Here is a 21,085-nt window from a genome sequence, read left to right on the forward strand (position 1 = left end):
TGTGAGCCGCCCTGAGTCCCATGGGGAGAAGGGCGGCATATAAGTTAATGGTAAATAAATAAATAAATAAATATTAATTGTGTGACGTTTATATTTTGTGCCTTCAGTATCAAAGTTTCTTTTCTTACGTCCAGCTCCACATTGCAAGCTGCATTTAGCTGCTTTGGCATACAACAAATTTGAATGTTGTTAAGACCCCAACCTGCACTCACACTTGTTTCAAGAGAGGGCTTCTTCTGAAGCTCTACCACACAATTTTTCGGAGGCATGTGCTGTGTACTGAAATTATTAAGATGTATAAAGCTAAGAAGATATTTCTTTTTTGCGCCTCTAGGGCAGGTTCGGTACCCCCTGGAACCAGTGAGGAACAGCTTTTCTATGCCAAAAAGCTATATGACTCAGCTTTCCATCCTGACTCAGGGGAAAAAATGAATTTAATAGGGAGGATGTCATTTCAAGTCCCTGGAGGAATGGCTATCACAGGCTGCATGCTACAATTTTACAGGTAAGAAGAGGCATTTTTTCTGAGGTCCACTGCTCTCTTTTTTCCTTCATACCTTACCCAGTTGTTTCACAGACACTGCTCTGTGCAGTATTCATGGACATTCCTTGTTATCCGTATCCTAAACTGTTGCATTAATGCTGAAATTCAAGCAACCACTGTGTATTTTAAAACAAAAATAAAATTCCAAGTAGTTGACATTTATGGTGATGAAAAAAGGCTTGTGAGATAGTCTAATGATAAACTGCATGTCAGAGTAAGACAGGGGGGGTCCCAGATTGAAATAAACAGTTTGTACTTTGTGCAGATTAAATTTGGGGAGGAGGGGGAGAAAAATTAATAAGACTAGTTATATACTAACCCTAGTCCAGGATGCTTTAATATGGATTCCTGCACTTAGCAGGGGCTTGGTCTTGATGGCATGACTAGGGCATTCTATTTCATGTTTCTGTGATGTATCTGTTTATTAGTAAAACAATTGACATATCTGTATCCAAAATAATACCAGTGGGGGGAAACATGCCAAGCAAGTTTCTTTTAAAAGAAACCAACATAGTTTCTTTTTTAGCTTCTTAGTGAAATAAACTAGAAACCATGGATGCAAAAACAACAAGCTATGTATGACTTAGCAGCATGCATAAACTACGACTGTGTGTATGTAGTGAATTGTTCTTTCAATACCTTAGAGTAGAGGTATATCGGGTCCCCAACCCCCTGTCCATGGACCAGTACCGGACCGTGGCATGCCAGTCACCAGGCTGCAGAAACAAGCAAAGCCCCATCTGCAAAATGTAGGCAGCACACAAAACCATGCCCCCTCTGGTCTGCAGAAAAACCTCTCTCCACGGAACCGGTCCCTGGTGCCCAAAAAGTTGGGGACCTCTGAGTTATATAACCTGAGATCCCAGGTCTTCACACTGTCTGGAAGCCTGATGTGTCTATTCTTCCTAAAAACAGGGCCAACTGAATTTTTTAATTTGTCAGGAGAGAAAAATTATTAAGTATAAAGGGCATAATCTAATCAACTCTTTTATTTTAATTTAACTTTCATTTAAATGTTTCCTTCTTCCTTTGGGATGGTCTGCCTAACATTCAAAATGTAGTTATTATGCAACTTAAAAGTTACGTTTGGTCCTTATGCCCTCAAAGCATACATACTCTTGTTTTCAAACATTAAAATATTCACTCCAAAAGAATTAAAAAATAAGGCAAACAATTCTATTTCACAAAACAAGTTGTGGATTTGTCTAACAATCTGTTAGCAGCTGTTTAGGAAGTATGTAGCCAACTTTGATTGATCCCCCAAAGCTAAGCAAAGCTGGACTTAAATGGCAGACCACAAGGAAATGCCAAGGCTATAGGCCAGAAAATGGCATTGCTAAACCACTTAATTGTTGCTGAGAATACTATATGTCTTAGAACACCACCTCTATGTAGTGGCTTTGTTATGATAAAGAATTGCAAAGGCTAAAAATTATACAGGAAGTTAATATGATAAATGAAATGTTGAGTCCAAAACATAAGATATTAAGATATGTCTCTCTGGTTTGCAGCAACCACTGGAAGTGGATCTTAAGCATGCATTGTAAAAAATAAATTATATTGGTGTAAATGAGTCCTGTGATGTAGGATTATGAGTTGTTTGGGGCTTCTGCATAGCTTTTCAACTAGGACACTGACACAATCTACTTAGTTTCACAAAGTGGAGCCAGAATTTGTTTCCCAATGCTTTGCAGTTTCTCAGTATATCCAGTGGCCTATATAACATAAGCTAATCAAGCTTATATTCCTCATACTGGCTAGGTTTGGCCAACCTGCCTGGCCACAAATTGCCAGTTTTTAGTCTTGCATGTTATGAGAATCCAATTTTATCCAATGAGCAGCTATGTTGAGGATTATCTGGATAATTTTCAATTAAATTTGATATTATAAGCCATTATTGACCTAGCTAGTTTAAAATCAGAATATCTGTAGAACTTCCCAGCTACTGTAGTCTGCTTCTGAGGTTTACTTTTGGTCTTTCTGGCAATGGCTTTCAGGAAGGTTGTTGTTATTAGTTGCGAAGTCGTGTCCGACCCATCGCGACCCCATGGACAACGTTCCTCCAGGCCTTCCTGTCTTCTACCATCTTCTGGAGTCCATTTAAGCTCACGCCTACTGCTTCAGTGACTCCATCCAGGCACCTCATTCTCTGTCGTCCCCTTCTATTGCCCTCAATCTTTCCCAGCATTAGGCTCTTCTCCAGTGAGTCCTTCCTTCTCATTAGGTGGCCAAAGTACTTGAGTTTCAACTTCAGGATCTGGCCTTCTAAAGAGCAGTCAGGGTTGATCTCCTCTAGGACTGGCCGGTTTGATCGCCTTGCAGTCCAGGGGACTTGCAGGAGTCTTCTCCAGCACCATAATTCAAAGGCCTCAATTCTTTTGCGCTCAGCCTCTCTTATGGTCCAACTTTCACAGCCATATATTGCAACTGGGAAAACCATGGCCATGACTATACGTACTTTTGTTGGCAGGGTGATGTCTCTGCTTTTTAGTATGCTGTCTAGATTTGCCATAGCTTTCCTTCCCAGGAGCAAGCGTCTTTTAATTTCTTGGCTGCAGTTCCCATCTGTGGTGATCTTGGAGCCCAGGAAGATAAAATCTGTTGCTTATTTAGTATTGAGGTCCTTAGGATCAGCATCTCAAGTACATTGCCTGATTCTCATTGCTCACTTTCAGGTGAGCACCAAATATTGCTATATTTAGATGTAATATCAGCAGGCTTCCTCTGAATGTTCTTTTGTTATTCTTTTTCTTCAGCCATTCTTTTATCTTTACTAATATGGAACTTTGTGCTTTGTTTACCTAGGATCTTTTCAGCTGCTTTAACTGCATTTTAATAGAAAATTTGTGATTATGATGTAGGATTTTTAATAAAATATTTTATAATAGTAATAAAATCAGTGTCTTATCAAGGCTAATACATGGCTGCAAAAGAGAGATAACATTGGTTCTATTGCATTCAGGTGTCTGGAAGATACACATACCTACTCAGATGTTTGGACCTATGTTTACTTTTTTTCTTTACAGAACAGTTCCAGCTGTGGTGTTTTGGCAGTGGGTAAATCAGTCTTTTAACGCCATTGTTAATTACACCAACCGGAATGCAGCTAGCCCCATCTCAGTCAAGTAAGTGTCTCTTCAGGATTACCTGATAACATAGAGTTTTCATCCATTGCTCCTTATGATCCTATTAGCTGGCTTTGCTTTAGCTTTGATCTATAGCACTCTCTGGAATCATTGCTATGAGGAGATATTTTCTTGAAATGTAGATAGTGTGGGTATATGGTCAAGTTTTGCTAGCCATTGTACTTTATCATTTGGATGCATAGTATTTGTAGAGCTGACTTCAGGGAATAAAAAATGGTTGACTGTTGGAAAGAGACAATCGAGATAGATCTAGTTTTGCTGCTCCTGTATGTAGCTTTCATGGTTTATTCAACTCAGACCTTTATTTCTGAGTATCAGCTGGAGTGGGGTAAATGTGGGATGGGACCTGAAACTGAGAAGTGGCTATATATAAAGGATTTTATGCTCAGCCCAATGCAATTACCTGTGACTTCTTGTATCAGAAGCAGTCTGGCACAGCTGTAGCTCACAAACAGGAAGGAACACTTTTTAAAAAATTAGATCTGAAGGGCGGCCAGATTCCTTGTGATTTTCAGCTATCATAGACTAACCTGGCTTTTTTCTTACATTGTCTACTTTGGCTTAATGGCCATTCTTTATTTCCTCTGTGTGTCACAGAACCAGATGTGTAAAACATATGTATGTCTTTATATCCTAGATCTTTCATGAGAAGGCACAAGTCCATATAGAAAAAGTTTTTCACAAAGCTCATTCTAGTTTAAGGAAAAGAGCGTAAATAAGGGCTGTGATTAAATTTGCCTTTTAAAAGGCATGTGAATGATAGGATCCTTTATTACACAACTGCAGTTTTAAAATGACTAATGCCACAACTCTTATTATTTTATATCCCCTTTGGATAATTCAGGCAAATTGGAGTGGCTTATTTCACCGCTACCAGCACTGCCTTGGCAACTGCCGTGGGACTCAACCTTTACACTAAGGTACAACTCTAAAATGCTACTACTTTTAACCACAAGGGGGCAGCAGGCCCAAGGATGAGACAAGGCATCCCTGGCCACTTCCTGTAGGTGTAGGCGCTTAGACCTATAAGGAGCATAATTGTTTTCTTCAAAAGCCCTGGGTCTTCTAGTGTGGAGGAATGGAATATCTTCTATCTCTAAAGGTTTTGTTTTTTACTTTGGACTGTAAAATATAAGCTTTCTTTCTTCCTAACTTCACCACTGCAAAGATTGTAAGCACATTGCGCTTTTTAGGCTAAGGGCCACTCTTCTCATTTGAATGGCATGCCAGGGGTTAGACTCAAGGATAGTAACAACCTTGAAAAGACATCTAAATTTAATTTTATTTAACTTGCATTTTCACTGAATTTAGTTAAACTAAACACAGTTAAACTTTTTTTCAGATGTATGTACCAATTTTCTCCTGTATATTTTGAAAAAAAAAACCAAACCACACAGTTTGTTGGGGACTTTTATTGATGGGGTTCTGGAAGACTAAACCATGACCTTGAGGAGAGGCGTATATTCTTGTATCCTTGGAACTTCAGGTTGCACACTTTCGTTCTAAGAGACAAATTTAATGTGGGATTACAAGAATTTATGTCAATGCAATAGAAGCCTGTTGCCCAGGGCCTCCATAGTACTGCTACTTAGTTCTTTTTACCTTTTCCTGTAAAGTTTATTCCTCTCCTTATTGCTTTATCTTTCTCCATACAGAGAGCACCATCCCTTGTGGCACGTTGGGTCCCATTCGCAGCAGTAGCTGCTGCCAACTGTGTGAATATCCCCTTGATGAGGCAACAGTAAGTCTCTTGATGAAATCCCAGGAAAAGAATAACATGATGAAGGAGGGGTTTTCTTGAACATCATGCACAGAAGTCAGCTTTAGTTTACCACGAGTGACTCCTTTAATATAAAAATAAAAGCATTTGCGTGGGAATGGGGATAACTGTATTTTTTCCTTGATCAACAACTGTATTTTGTCCTTGATCAGCAACAACTTGATCAATCTTATAGCTGCTTTTCAAAATTACCACTGATAGCAGAAACAGGTAGCCAGATAACTATTTTTTACAAAGAGAAATTATTCCGTTGCCTTCATAAAATTATTTGCATCTATATCATTGGTCATTACAGTCTCCATCTCAGTCACTAGTTTGAGGCCATTAAAATCATTAAATGGCCAAATGTGGGTCATTAAAATCAAAACAAGGGTTGCATGTGCTAAAGCAAAAAAAGGATCCACATTGCCTCTAATTAGTACAGCTAATAAGCACACACCCAATATCCTCACAGTCTACACCAGGAACCAATACTCTTGTATGGAGAAGATGGAATTTAAAAAAAAAAATTAGAATACTACCTTATACTCATTGCTTGACTTGACAAAGATAATTAATGACCTGATAATCCAGTCAAAAATGGCATCTATGCAACTCTCCTATATTTTCTCTCTGAGAGAAGGAAATAAATTTGAAAGTTTTACAATCTGACTACCAATCTGTGGTACAGTATCTCTACTCCTTCCTGGCTAGCTATTGCATCTTCCTCTTGCAAGCTGAATTAGATTTACCAACTTCATATACTGTATGTGCACAGTTAGTATATATCAATAAAAGCAACCAACTAAACATTTAAGCCATATTCTAGACACAAAAATAGGCACACTTTTATTATGCCTATGTGCCTAAAATGCAGATGCATTCTTAAAACTAAAGCAGGTTAAAGACATAGCAGATTAAGCTAGATGATAAATACAGTTCTATTATCATTTTAACCTGTCTCCAAAATCTTTTTTTGACACAAAAGCAGACTTTAGATCCTGTATATTCTGTCTGTGTCATCTTGTCCTCTTTGCTTCCTATTTCCTTTTTTTCCATTTTTATTCCTCTTTTCAATTTGTAACTTGATTTTATCACTACTTTTATTCTTCTTGCCTTGTGGCTCCCTTACCTCACCAGCCTAGAAGGATCAAAGTAGTAAATTAAATAATTCTCTGTCCTCAGTGACACCAACCCCAATTGGGCCACTTTATTTTTTCCCCACCAAAGTCTTTGGTGGCAGCTGGAAAAACCTCAGAAATATCACTCATGGTCATGTTGTTCATTTGTCCAGGGCTGAATTAATTGCTATGGGGAATGATTGAATCAGTCAGTTGTGATCCAAATAAAAGCAGTATATTTTAACCTTTTGTTCTTGCCCTGGCTATCATATGATAATTTGCTCTCAGCCTGATGACCTTTTGCTTACAGAAGCTACTGCACTGTCAACATTTTGTTGATGTCATCCTTACCTGTACAGCTGCAATTCATTAAAAATTCCATGACATCACATTAATCTAGCCAATGGCTTCAGGAGGAGTACTTGAAGGCAACTGGCTACAGCCCAGATTTTGCCTCTTGTATAATCTGTAAGATAAGATAAAGACTGGGTCACTTTGATAATTAGGGCATGAGTGATTTGGGGACAAATGGAAAAATCTATTCTGCTAGATTGAAATGCCACCAATCTTTTTATCACTTTATGATAATATGTACTTACTTTTTTAATAGAAAATGTTAATTAAATGATGCTTTTCTCCATAACTGCCTTTTCATTTTGTGTATAACCAGGAATAGTTAATAAGAGAGAAAATAATTAAAGATTAGTCTGATTGTCATAAGAATAGATTTTGGCACCTGCTATTCAAATAAAAATTATTTTTTTAATTATACATAATAAAACATAGCAGAAAGATGTCACTATTGCCCTGTCTAGAAAAAAGTTAATGATGGATAGGAAGCACAAAGTCCCATATGAAACATTACAATAAGTGTGCTTTGATATTATGAAAGCTGCATGGTGCTTTTCAGATCTTCTGTTTAAAATTGCAGTCATTTGATCAGATGTAGACTACTTACATATTAAGTAGTTGTGAAGTTGGTGTAGTTGATCAACATTGAAGAATATTTCTCAGAGTGTCATGTGTTGCACTTCCACAATGAATATGTTCTTACTCAGCAGCTTCTCTTCCATCACAGCTAGCCAAAATTTTACATTGTAAATCTTGTCTTTCCCAGATTGTGAGATACTGTTGTTCTTGGGGTTACAGCTTGTCCTGTTTTTGACTGGCAGGAAGTCATACTAAATCTTGGTGCTCTTTCCCCACAACTGACAAACTATCTTAGCACCTTCATTAAAAATCCGATGCCATCACAGTGTCTCCCATATTGGGCTTTAGAATGACTACTCAGAAAGCAAGCATGACTTTAATCATGGTGCTAATGCAGAACAAGCCCAGTGAAACAAGTGGGTCTGAGTGCCATAGAAATGCAATTTTGGCACACTACTAATTGGCTAACTGAATGTGTGGGCCAACTATAACAAGTGTTTACAACAGCCGCAGTGGGAGAACCATGGACCATACAGGATCGGATCTGGAAGTTTGAGGAGCATTTGGAAAATGGAAAAGATTATACAGAACAGCAGATTTTTACCAGCTTGCTCTGGCTTAAGTTAATTCATTCCTAAACAATTTGTGCCTCCATTGATAAATACCATGATGGGTTTATATTGATGAATACTTTTTTAAAAATTGCCACCTTCTTCATTTTACGCAGGTCTTATTTTCATTTTGACATTCAAATTACTATTTGGAGTTGCTGAGTATATAAATCCTCAGAATGTTTGTTGATATTAGGAATAGGATTCACTAGGAGGCAGCAGGGTACTATCCTCGGTGTCACATACTACCGCAGTAGCTCAAGTGGTTGGACTTTCTCCACAACATAATTATTCTTATGCTGATGAAGCTTTGCATTCCTGCAAAGATGTTTATTCAAGTTTCTTGATTTAAACTGAATGTAACAGTGCCCCTGCTGCATTTTTAAAAATGACAAGGAAGGCTGGGTGACTTAGGACCAACCATTCTTTCCTGATCCTCTTCATCTCATAGATTAGTTTTGGTGGGGAGAAAAGGAATGGTTGCATTTAGTATGCTTCCTTGAGTAGTACAACCCCCCTCCCCCACATCTAGATGGTTGATCTTAATGTCTAAGGTCATCTGTTTGTGTCTGCATTAGGGAACTCATTAATGGGATCACGGTGACAGACGAAAATGACAATACTCTGGGAAAGTCCAGGGTAAGTACCATTATCTTGGGAATTTGAGATTCAAGAATTGGTTTATTATTATTCTTTTTATAAACAAGAACATTTAGAATCATCTTCTCTACAGTATGTGCTTGACTGCCTAAGGAGAGCCTTGTATACTGATACCTCAGGTTTCAGCAAGTGCTATCTATTGAGGATTTGTTTTGTTTTCTTTTTGGCCTTCCACAAACTTGCATAATGATTATTTCAGATAAAGAAGTAGATGGCAAGATCAACATTTCTTAAATAAAGAGCAGCTTGGAGTTGTTGAACTGTCCAGTGTAGACTTCTCCAGCCTAATACCCTTCCAGATGTATTGGGTTAATAACTCCCAGAATTCCCAATTAGTGGGAATGCTAAGAATTGTGACTGAGGAATTTGGGGTTACAGTAAAGTTGTGTTCCCACTCTTAGCAGCATACAGATATGTCTGTTTAAATTCCCAGAATTTTCAGAATGGGTATTCTGGCTTGGACTTTCTGGAAGTCCATACATCTGGACATTCCTTAGGTAGGGAAACACTGATTTAGAGCCATGGGAGGTTTATGCTATATCTGAAGGCAGCAACCTACTTCATCAAGATATAATGAAATATAAAGAATGAGGATAATAATGAACTTTTGGCATTCTTGAAGTATCTAGACTATCTGTAGTGAATATCTACCATTAGTTTGTACTACTTTCCCAAACATAATTCTGAGACCTCTTCATTATGTTCCTTTGACAAAGAAAATTATTACCACCATTACCACTCAAAAAAGCAAAAATCATACACTTTGTAGATTCTTTAATGTTCTTTGGGATGCTTTAATGTTCCTACTTTGTTACCAGTATTCCAAGTAACAGATCTCTCTATATATTGGGAGTTCTTTACCCTTAGTACATAACCTTCTGTACAAGCTGTTTTAGAGAAGTTGTATCTAGTATTATTATTTATTGTTTATTTATACAGTGGCATCAGTTTTCATGGCATTTTACCGATAACCAGAGGACAGGTCCCTGCTCACAGGAATTTACAATATAAAGTTTGACACAAGGGAGATAACAGAGAAAGTGGAGGCAGGGATAAAACAGGGTAAGATGTATGATTCATAATGCAAAATTGTTAGCTCATTTATGTCTTTTTAGTTGTTGGAACTAGAACTCTTAGAAACACCAGAATTGCTAATGATGTTATGAAACAGTCTGTTTTGTTGTTATTATACTTCCTGCCACTCTTCTGTCCAGTAGAGCAAAACTATGCTTGGACTAAAATTATGGTAAAATAAAAGTTGGTAACTGATAAAATATTATAATAAAATTATTTAATAACATAATTAAAAGCATTACTCAAAAATAGAATTGATGGCCATAGCAACTGATATAAAAGCGGCATGGGACAATCAAACCCTTGCTTTTTCCCCTTTTTCTAAAATACATTTTGACTGTTTTGGTATTCTGTATTTCCTTTTGTAATATTGTTTTATAATCAAATACTGGTTTTATAAATTTTAATTAAAAATTAAAGTATGTGCCATGGTTACTTCTACCAGTAGAAAATCAGTTCCATGCATATAGGATAGGGAGCAAACAAAGCAGAGTTCTTGTTGGGAGCAATCAGCTGTCAGACAATTAGGATGATGGAGCCGAATTAGTGAAGATTAGAGGTAGAGATGCTTCTTTTAAAGTAGAAAATTAAGATAGTCTCAGTGGTGGAAACCCATAGAGGAGTAGCAGACCTGTTACAATATTCCTTTTCTTGCTTATACAGACACACATTTTTTCTTTCATTTTATTTTTAAGTCACACCCTGCTATTTATTCCTTTTGCATTCCAAGTCACAGTTATCAGAGGGCCCCATGGATATTACCTGCAGCCACTCAGTATGCCCCGGGGTCAAATGATATTTTCACAAAATGTTTTTAGTAAAATATACTAGTTGTGGATTAGATTACCAACCTATATCACATGAAGCATTCCCTGTTAGCGATAATAGCAATAGCACTTAGACTTATATACCGCTTCACAATACTTTACAGCCCTCTCTAAGCAGTTTACAGAGTCAGCATATTGCCCCAATGTAATCTGGGTCCTCATTTTACTGACTTCAGAAGGATAAAAGGCTGAGTCAACCTTGAGTCGATGAGAATAGAACTGCCGGCAGCTGGCAGACAGCAGAAATAGTACTGCATTCTAACCACTGCGCCACCACGGCTCTTAAGTACATGATACTAATCTCTTTTGGTATGCTTGGCACAGATGTCGCAGTTGCAACCAAACCCAGTTTAACTTCAAGCATGCTTATGCTATTTTGTGCAAACTAACTACCTTTCAAGTCACCATACTGATGCCCAACAATTAGGAGCGTATTGGCTGTACTTTGAATGCATTCCATAATGGCCACTGAGAGAAATAAAATGCAGGATTAAAATGAGCCTTCTGAGATAGTTATCTTGGTTTCAATCACTATGATGGTCACTATGAGGTGTTTGATGAAAGTTGAGCTGTTTCTTGGTTTATGACAGGAAAATCAAGTCTTGACCAGTGTATTATTTTGAACTAGTTAGTTGAAAATCAGCTGTCCGTGAAGCATCTTTTTGCAGCTTTTATTTATTTAAATGCAGCATTTGATTCAATCCCTATGTACAAGCTCTGGATAAAACCGACAGCCTCTTCTATAGAGTAGATCAATGGTCAACAATTACTGATTTTAAAGCCACATGAAAATACCTTAGTGCAGATTAAATATATTTTTTTAGATTTCCCCAATTTCAGTTCAAAAGGTTTAAGTAAATTGTATCCTAGTTTTCCTTTTTTGTCAAAATGTATAACAATTCTCTAGTTCAAACCCTTTACAAAAAATAAAATTCCATCATCCAAGCTGCAAATAAATCTATTTCAGTCATAAGTGCTGATGATGCATCTGGCCTATCTCAGACACAAGTAGGTTTAAAACTCTTCCTTTAAGTTCTTGACCCATATTGTAAAGGTCAATGTTCCTTTGTGCCAAAACAAAGGTCTTTCCAGAGAGGCTTGCAAGATGTAGATATTATTGGAAAGATAATGACAGCTTTGAACACAGTTTAGAATCTACATTTTGCTGGGAACAGAGATGGTAACTATATCTGTCTCACTATAAATATTTTTAGTGTAGGCTTCCATTTGGCTTGAAGGTTTGTAATTATAAAGTTCCAAGCCTTCAGAACCAGCACAGTCTACATTTCTAAGAGTTCTTCTGAGTGACTTTATTGCATCTGGAATTTAGACTAGATTCTCTGAGTACTCACATGCAGCTCCATTGTTGAAAATTCTCGCTAAAGTTTATTTTTACTTATGGTTCCCTTGCCTCTTTAGTCCTTTTGGATAGCTTTGTTGTTTGTCCTGGAAGAAAAGCATTGAAGTGGATCTTACATATTGTAAACTGTAAGCCCCATATTTGATCTTACTTGATCTTACTGAAAGAACTAAAACTGAACTGATGCAAGATATATTCCATACTGATAGTTAGAAATACAGGTAGTCCTTGACTTATCACTACAATTAGGCCCAAAATGTCTATTGCTAACTGAGACATTTGTTAAGTGAGTTTGTTCCATTTTATGACCTTTCTTGCCACAGTTGTTAAGTGAATCACGACAGTTGTTAAATTAGCAAATCGGTTGTTAAGTGAATCACGACAGTTGTTAAATTAGCAAATCGGTTGTTAAGTGAATCAGGTTTCCCCATTGACTTTGCTTGTCAGAAAATCGCAGAAGGGCATCGCATGATCCTGGGACACTGCAACCGTCATAAATATGAGTCAGTTGCCAAGCGTCTGAATTTTGACCACGTGGCTATGGGGATGCCACAACAGTCATTAAGTGTGAAAAACAGTCATAAGACATTTTTTTCAGTGCAGTTGTAACTTCAAGCAGTCACTAAATGAACTATTGTAAGTCGAAGACCACCTGCATCTGAACACAACCCCCACCTATTATGGTGGCAGTCCATCTGGAGGACCTTTCACTAAAACAATTACTTCTTTAATATCTTGTGTTTGCCACACATGAGAGCTTCTTTTTTGGACAGATTTAATGCTCTAATTTCCATGTGGTCAATAGGAAAGTTTTAAAAATGTGTCTCTGCAAGAGTATATCTGCCTTGCTTGGTGGGAGAAATGGAGATGATTACGTATGCATTGCTGCGTTCCCTATAATGTATAGATTGGAGCATAGATATTATAATGCTCCTTATATATACTTGCTTTAGAAGCCAAATGAATAAAACATTCTCTTTAATAGCAGATTTATCTTTAAGGAAGACTGGAGACCAATAGAATTGCCAAATTTTGCTGTCTGGAGCTTTATTGTTTTAGGTTTTAATTCTTTCTTTTCTGTAAGTCAGTGTTTCTCAACCTTGACCATTTTAAGGCATGTGGACTTCAACTCCCAGAAATCCACAGCCAGCAATGCTGGCTGTGGATTTCTGGGAGTTGAAGTCCACATGCCTTAAAATGGCCAAGGTTGAGAAACACTGCTGTAAGTTGTTTGAAAATAGTTGGACTCGGGTAGCATCCACATTGAATGAATAAATATGTTAAAAACAGTTTAGTTTCTTTTACTGCCTTTTGATTGCCTTCCTAATAATATGTAACTAACCAATAAATAATATGTAACTAACCAATAAAATATGTACTTAAACTTATTTAAAATCTCCTTGGACAAATGTAAATATTGTCTTGGTTAACAGGAGTATTTGCATTTAATGGATTGATCTCACATTGTTCCACTATTTTTAGATTATGTGAATGCATTATTAATTTTAAAAAAATTAACAAAATTTACCTGCCCTTTCTTACATGCAGCTATGATCCAGATCAAAATATTCTAGCTCTCTCTGAGTGCTTTTTAACAAAAATATTCTGTCTTTAATATGTTGTAGTTTTAAATGCAGCTGAATACTCCTGAACTACTGCTTTCCAACAGTAGGTATCACTGGCTTTAATAAGCATTCCTAGTAAGTGTGTTGAGATAAGGTCTGGGGAAATTGGCATTTAGGATTGTCCCACCAGCATTGCCCTACTTCTGAGGCTGGATATTCTACAGTGAATACTGTGTCATTGCTGTTTGTTTGTTTGTTTGCTTGTTTGTTTTAGAGAGCTGCAATCAAGGGGATAACTCAGGTGGTGGTTTCCCGAATTGCTATGGCTGCTCCTGGCATGAGTAAGTGCTAAGTATGTCTCTTTTGTTGGACTGTAGTTTGGCATGTTAATTTAGAGGCAGGCATCAGAACATAAGCATCCAGTACAAATTTTTAATACCGTGTTTCCCCAAAAGTAAGACCTAACCTGAAAATAAGCCCTAGCTTAATTTGGGGGGGGGGGCTAGTGTAAGCCCTATCCCCAAAATAGGCCCTAGTTTTGGGGCAAGGCGCATGCCTAAAAATCAAGCTAGGGCGGGGGTGGGGGGGTGGGGTTGCCCCATGTGCTCCGCACCCTCTTACTGTTGCAACCAGGCCTCCCATGAATCGACACCTGCCTCACCTCGCTGGCCCATTTCTTCGGCGCTCCCTGACCTGCATTTTGCCGTCAGAGGCCTTCCAGAAAGGCCTCTGCAGCCAAGAACCAAGCTACAGATTCAATCCGTAGCTCGGTTCTCGGCTACAGAGACCTTTCCGGAAGGCTGCTGACAGTGAAATGCAGGCCGGAGCACCATTCTCAGCTGCAGAGGCATTTCCTTCAGCCGCAGAAGAAGTGGGCTAGCTGGGCGGGGCTGTCGGTGTTGCCGCTGCAAGGTGAGACCATGGAAAAGACACCCCCTGAAAATAAGACCTGGTGCCTCTTTTGGAGGCAAGAAAAAAAAAGACCAGGTCTTATTTTTGGGGAAACACGGTAGAAAACGATGAAATGTGCATCATTGATATCAGAACATTAACTTCAGCATTTCATTCTTTTGCTTTGACATTGGATGCAAGTATATTAGTCATGTCATTGATATCATGAGGTACATTTCACCATTCAACTTCCTTGCATTGTCCTCTAGTGCAACAGCTTGCAACTTGGTGACCGCCACCAGGACTCCCAGCCAAGTTGATTGCTGCTATGTTGGTTGGGTATCCTGGGAATTCACATAGGGGACTCTCTGTTGGCGAAGGCTCTTCTAGTGGGTTCTGCTGGAGGGCTCTTGAAACTATATTTAGGATTGGCTCTTATTTGTTATGAAGTTTACAAGCTAGTAAGTGTTCATTAGTTAGACCCTGCTCCACATTAAAATCATAATTAGCTTCCCCTATGGCACCCTTCAAGGTGATGGCTAATGTTCTATTACTTTCAGCCAACTGGGGATGATTGGGGCTTTAATTACTCATTTACAGATGCCAGATAGAGGAATTTCTAAGGTGTAGTATTAATTAATTTATGTTGTTAAGATTCAGATTTAAAAGTTTAGAGCAAAATCCATTTACAATATCTTAACTCTATGTATGGGTGGGTATGTGCATGGCATAATCCATGAAAGGGAGTTTGTTAAAACGCCTAGCTTCAAGTATGGTAAGCATTTGACCATGTATTGATTATAAACCTTTTAAAATGCTATTATGAGCCATAGTATAAACATTCACAGGTGTGATCAAAGCTGTTACTGAATGATATTGTGTTCTACTTTCTTGAGAAATAAGCTACCAGATTTTTTGTAACATATCTACATGTTGCATTATGTTCCCCTAAATAAGGATAAATTAGGATTATTAAGTATTATCCCAGCACACAGGAAGAAAGTTCTTGTAAATCACAGAATGATTAGTAGTGGGCCACTCCAGTGTATCTTACGTATTATATCCCTGAGTGGAGATGTGGGACAGAGTTGATCCAATGAAAATAAAATCATTTTTTCATTTTAGTTTTGTTGCCTATTATCATGGAGGCATTAGAGAAATATCCATTCATGAAGGTAAGTTACCCAGAAAATGGAATGAATTAGTTTGTTCTTGGTGTTGTTAAATAATAAGGGGTCAGAAATTTTAGATAATTATGCAGATAACTAGATAGCTACCAGAAGTTCTACATAGTCTTCACTTTGGCAATATATTACATTTGTTAAAGTAGGGGTCTTCAAACTTGGCCCTTTTATGACTTGTGGACTTCAGCTCCGAGAATTCCTCAGCCAGTGTCTGGCTGAGGAATTCTGGGAGTTGAAGTCCACAAGTCATAAAAGGGCCAAGTTTGAAGACCCCTGTGTTAAAGGTTCAAAATAGATCATCTGCACATAACTCAATAGCAAATCTACTGCTGCCAGCAGAAACAAGAAAAACAAGAGAAGGATGAGGGAGTGACATGATAGCAGTATTCCAATATCTCAGGGGTGCCACAAAGAAGAGGGAATCAAGCTATTCTCCAAAGCACCTGAAGGCAGGACAAGAAGCAACGGATGGAAACTAGCCAAAGAGAGAAGCAATCTAGAACTAAGGAGAAATTTTCTGACAGTTAGAACAATTAATCAGTGGAACAGCCTGCCTCCAGAAGCTGTGAATGCTCCAACACTGGAAGCTTTTAAGAAGAGACTGGACAGCCATTTGTCTGAAATGGTATAGGGTTTCCTGCCTGAGCAGGGAGTTGGACTAGATGACCTCCAAGATCCCTTCCAACTTCATTATTATTATTATTATAAGGCAAGCCTCCAATAGAAAACAGAACAATTGAAGCAAGTTATTTTTACTTTTTGGTTGTTTTTATTGTTTTTTTACTTGGCTTTAATTGTTATCTCTCCAGGGTCATCTATATAAAATAGGTAGTCTGTATATTTATTATATAAATAACGTACATTATTTGTTGTTACGATTTTTTAAAAAGACCCTGAAAGCATCTAGTTGCTACTAATCAAAATTATGTAGAATCAGTGGTGGGATTCAGATATGTGAACAACCAATTCTCTGTGTGGATGCCGCTTCTGGAAGTCCATTCTGGGCCTGGGCAACAAAAAATTAGCTACCAGTTCTGTCAAAGTGATGCGAACTGGCTGAATCCCACCACTGTGTAGAATACCGGAAAAAGCTTCTTTATTATACTTGCATACCACAGTAAATCATACTGGGGTCGGTTGGATTGAGCTTAGCATGCTATCAGAATTTATCTAATGGTCATTTATTTAATAAATTAAAACATCTATAATAAAAAAACTAAAACAACCCAAGTTCTAACCACAGTAACTAAAGAAAACAATAAAAGCAGACAGATTTAGGCATTGTATTATTCATCATAAGCTTTACAGAATAACTCAGTTTTCAAAGCTTTCTAGTAGGTCAAAACTGGAGCCAACTTGTTTTCTAATAGGAAAGAATTCTGTAATATAAGGGCTGCTACTAAAAAGCAGCACCTACAAGACTCTACTCTGTATAGTAAACAGAAAGATTCCCAGCAGTTTCTCCCAGATGCAAGTTGGGTGAGTTGATTCCGCCTGAAGGAAATTGTCCTGCAGGTATTTCACTGCAGAGCCATAGAGGGTTTATGACCTGCCCTTTGATGTGCATGCCCAGGAGCTAATAGAAAGCCACTGCAGAAACTGGAATACAGATAAAATGTAAGAGCCAACTAATATCCGGTAACTCCATTCTAGACTCGGGCCTTATTGAAGTCTTGTCGTCTTTTAAGACAGCCCCAAGTATACCATATTGCAGTGTTTCTCAACCTTGACCATTTTAAGGCATGTGGACTTCAACTCCCAGAATTCCACAGCCAGCATTGCTGGCTGTGGAATTCTGGGAGTTGAAGTCCACATGCCTTAAAATGGTCAAGGTTGAGAAACACTGCCATATTGCATTAATCTTGATGTGTAGGGATGTGTCCCAAATGGACAACGTTTGGACAGATCACAGTCTCCATCAGCTTACACAGCAGAAGCCGCAAATCAGGAGGACCCCAAAATCATAGACTTGCTCCTTTAGGGGCAGCGCCATTCCTTGAGAGACAACAGTGGAGCGGCTAGAGTGCCTCAGTGAACAGGCAGTTACTCTGCCCTTGCTTGAATTCAGCCTTTTTGTCCCATTCAATTCTTAAAAGCTTCTTGACACCAGGTCAAGACATGGATAGCAGCTCCTCACTGGCTAAGCATATTGTTTAAGCATATCAGCATGTTGCTGATTGTTGTTGTTGTTGTTAATTGCGAAGTCGTGTCCGACCCATCGTGACCCCATGGACAACATTCCTCCAGGTCTTCCTGTCCTCTACCATCTTCTGGAGTCCATTTAAGTTCACGCCTACTGCTTCAGTGACTCCATCCAGCCACCTCATTCTCTGTCGTCCCCTTCTTCTATTGCCCTCGATCTTTCCCAGCATTGGGCCCTTCTCCAGTGAGTCCTTCCTTCTCATTAGGTGGCCAAAGTATTTCAGTTTCAACTTCAGGATCTGGCCTTCTAAAGAGCAGTCAGGGTTGATCTCTTCTAGGACTGACTGGTTTGAACGCCTTGCAGTCCAAAGGACTCGCAGGAGTCTTCTCCAGCACCATAGTTCAAAGGCCTCAATTCTTTGTCGCTCAGCCTTTCTTATGGTCCAACTTTCACATCCATACTGAACCCTAAATTGGTAGAGGCTTGTTGTAGATTTTTATAGATCTTTGTGCTCTTGGTTCCCAAAAGAAAAGAGATTTGTATTGTTAGTTCTCTTTATGATCTCAGCCCTAATTCTAGGAACTGAAAGTTTGAATTCTTACTTTCTTGGCATCATCTCACATGTATTATTTTCTTGGCAGAAAATCCAGGTTCTCCATGCTCCCTTGCAAACAGTTCTTGTTGGAGGGTTGTAAGTATTCTGCATCTTGCATTACTTTCAGAAGCCAGTGTCGTATGAGAGATTGCTTCAAAGCTGTAATTCCTAGTGATTTATGAAAAGGCACCCATTTTATTTGGAATCTGGGAGGGTTACAAAAGATACTGGAAGACTACATTTTTTGCATCATGGCATTAAGATATAATATAAACTCAAGCACTGTGGATGGAAAACTATGTTTATGGCTTAGAATTATGTGTGGGATATTTAACAAGCAAGGGCTTAATGCTTGGTCAAGCAACCATGGTTAAATACAGATTTCATCTGTGTTTATATGTGGAAAAGGGATATATTTGTATTGTATGTGGGAATGGACATCGGACTGCTTTAAAATCCAGTGCACCTTATTGTAAATCCTGCCAAAGATATAACTTTTGCTTGGCTATTTTGAAGCTAAGAGCGCAATTCTGGATTCCCTATGGAGAAAAAAATATGTTGTCCTTTCTTTTTAATAATCTGCCTTTGCCTTGCAGCCTTGTGTTCATGGTCCCAGTCGCCTGTGCGCTTTTTCCACAGAGAAGGTACCCATCTCTTTTCTGTCCTTTTATCCCTCCTGACTGCCCTATACAATTTTGATATAATCTCAAGTAGGAAGGCCTGGGACAGGGGTGGGGTGGGGCATGTGAAGCAGGACCATCACTCCATATTTGAAATAAAGTTATCCATAGGAATCCTTGAAACTGAGTGAGCAAACTGTGTTGTGACACAATATCTACCCCTTACTTTTCATCATGTTGCTTTCATTGTGGCTAACTGCACACAGCTATGCAGTTATTAGTTTGGATGCAAGTCCTATCATCCTCAGCAATGGCTATGCTGGCTCTGGATGACGAGGGCTATTCCAATGCTTCCAGACTGCACAAAGTTGCAAAAGCTAATGTAAGAATGATTCCTTCTTTTCTAGACAGGAATTATTTGTGCTGATGTATGACAGGAGGTCTCACCTACATATTGGAAGCCATTCTTTTCTATAATATATTTCTGCCCATTTGTACATATTCTCTTTTAAAGATAAACTTTGAAAACGAACAGTACATTATTTGTCCCCAAATACAGCCACAAGGAGCTGTGGTTGTGACTCGCATGTTAGTTCTGCTCAGTTGTGTTTGAATCCTAGGCCCGCGGTAAAAAGAGGCCTTGCAGCAACATAATGGGACAACTCGTCACAGCCAACTGCGGCTGCGGCCAACTCACCTCAGCCAACTTGCTGCGGGACAACTTGCCACTGCCAACTCGCAGCAGGACAACTCACAGTGGCACAATTTAACAATTCAATTTAATAATTTAAAATAAATAAACAATTATTTTAATGTTTGTCATTCATATTCCATTCTGCCCCTCCTTTTGCATCCTTTAATGGTTCTAGTCCACCATTTCTTTGATATTAGTATAACTCTTGTCCCACAGTGAATTGTCCCATGGCGAGTTGGCCATGGCAAGTTGTCATAGACCCTTGCAACAGGAAGGCTTGGTTAGGACATTCTGTGGATTCTACGTGCTTTTCCATGGTCAGGGCTGGACTAAGACAGCTCACTGCACGAAGAAGTGACTGGCACCCACTTCCCAAGTCTTGTCATTTCAATTCAACCTTGCTTGATTATTGAAGCAGCACTCATTTCATAGCGGAAACAGTGAGGAAAGCCCTTATTTTGCAAGTAAAATGATCAGTTCAGTCTTACACCACAATTGTCTGTGACAGAGCTCATAATATTTTTGTCTCCTTTGCCAATATTACATCACCCAATAACACTCTGTCTTTGGGCCAGTATCAAGCAGTCTCTAGCACTTAGGGCATGGGTGTCAAACTCGCCATGTCACGTGACATGTTGTGACGCGTGACTTTTTTCGCATTGCCGAAGCTGGGGTGGGCGCGGCTTCCGCATGATGCAACTGGCCCCCGGGCCGGCAGTTTGACACTCCTGACTTAGGGGAACAATGTGTTTTCTTCTTTTTTCTTTCTAGTTCAATTGCAGTTTTGCACCTGGAGCCTGAACTCAGAGAACGAATCGTAGCTGAACATGGGGACAAAGTGACTTTTGCCTATTTTAATAAGGGTTTATGAGTGAAAACTGCCTGGACTTGGTGCCTTATCCCATTATGGACTTCTTCTCCTGGACAAAAACCTTTATAGGGTGTTGTCAGGAACAGAGCTCAGAATATTCCAGAAAGAGCAGCACTCTATCTCCTTTCTTCTTTTCCTTGTGTGTGTGTGTGTGTGTGTGTGTCTGGGTATAGAGAGAAATCTGGGCAAATCTGAGTCCTTCTTTCTACTACATCAGCATAGTGACAAATAGTCTGGGTTTTGGAATGTGTCATTTTCTGCTTTATGGCAATGGTGAGAATGAATTACTTTTAGCCAATGATGATGAGAAATGGGATTACTCTGAAGCATTTATTCCAAGCCTTAAATCTTCCTTGGTCCTTTGTGGGCACAAAATATTTCCTGAATCATATTCCTCTGTGTTTTGAAGGCCATACCTAAGTGTCTCTGATCCAGAAAGGAAACTGCAGCTCTATACTTGGGAGCAAGATCTGTGTAACTCAGGAGAGCC

The 21,085-nt window shown here is 38.8% G+C and overlaps 1 protein-coding gene across 1 annotated transcript in view; it reads left to right on the plus strand.

The window, feature by feature from the left end:
* SFXN2 (sideroflexin 2) overlaps positions 1–20,719 on the plus strand; it is a 34,343-nt gene extending 13,624 nt beyond the window's left edge. Inside the window, exons 3-12 of the mRNA XM_015819773.1 lie at positions 335–505; positions 3,571–3,669; positions 4,535–4,610; positions 5,346–5,431; positions 8,690–8,750; positions 13,872–13,938; positions 15,614–15,663; positions 18,457–18,506; positions 19,007–19,054; positions 20,496–20,719. Of these exons, the coding sequence (XP_015675259.1) occupies positions 335–505; positions 3,571–3,669; positions 4,535–4,610; positions 5,346–5,431; positions 8,690–8,750; positions 13,872–13,938; positions 15,614–15,663; positions 18,457–18,506; positions 19,007–19,054; positions 20,496–20,595 (808 nt within the window). The 3' untranslated portion in view covers positions 20,596–20,719. The remainder of the gene's footprint in view (positions 1–334; positions 506–3,570; positions 3,670–4,534; positions 4,611–5,345; positions 5,432–8,689; positions 8,751–13,871; positions 13,939–15,613; positions 15,664–18,456; positions 18,507–19,006; positions 19,055–20,495) is intronic.
* Positions 20,720–21,085: the final 366 nt, after the last annotated feature.

Source organism: Protobothrops mucrosquamatus, unplaced genomic scaffold (assembly GCF_001527695.2).
Source record: "Protobothrops mucrosquamatus isolate PMUCROS unplaced genomic scaffold, P.Mucros_1.0 scaffold984, whole genome shotgun sequence".
Classification (NCBI taxonomy): domain Eukaryota; kingdom Metazoa; phylum Chordata; class Lepidosauria; order Squamata; family Viperidae; genus Protobothrops; species Protobothrops mucrosquamatus.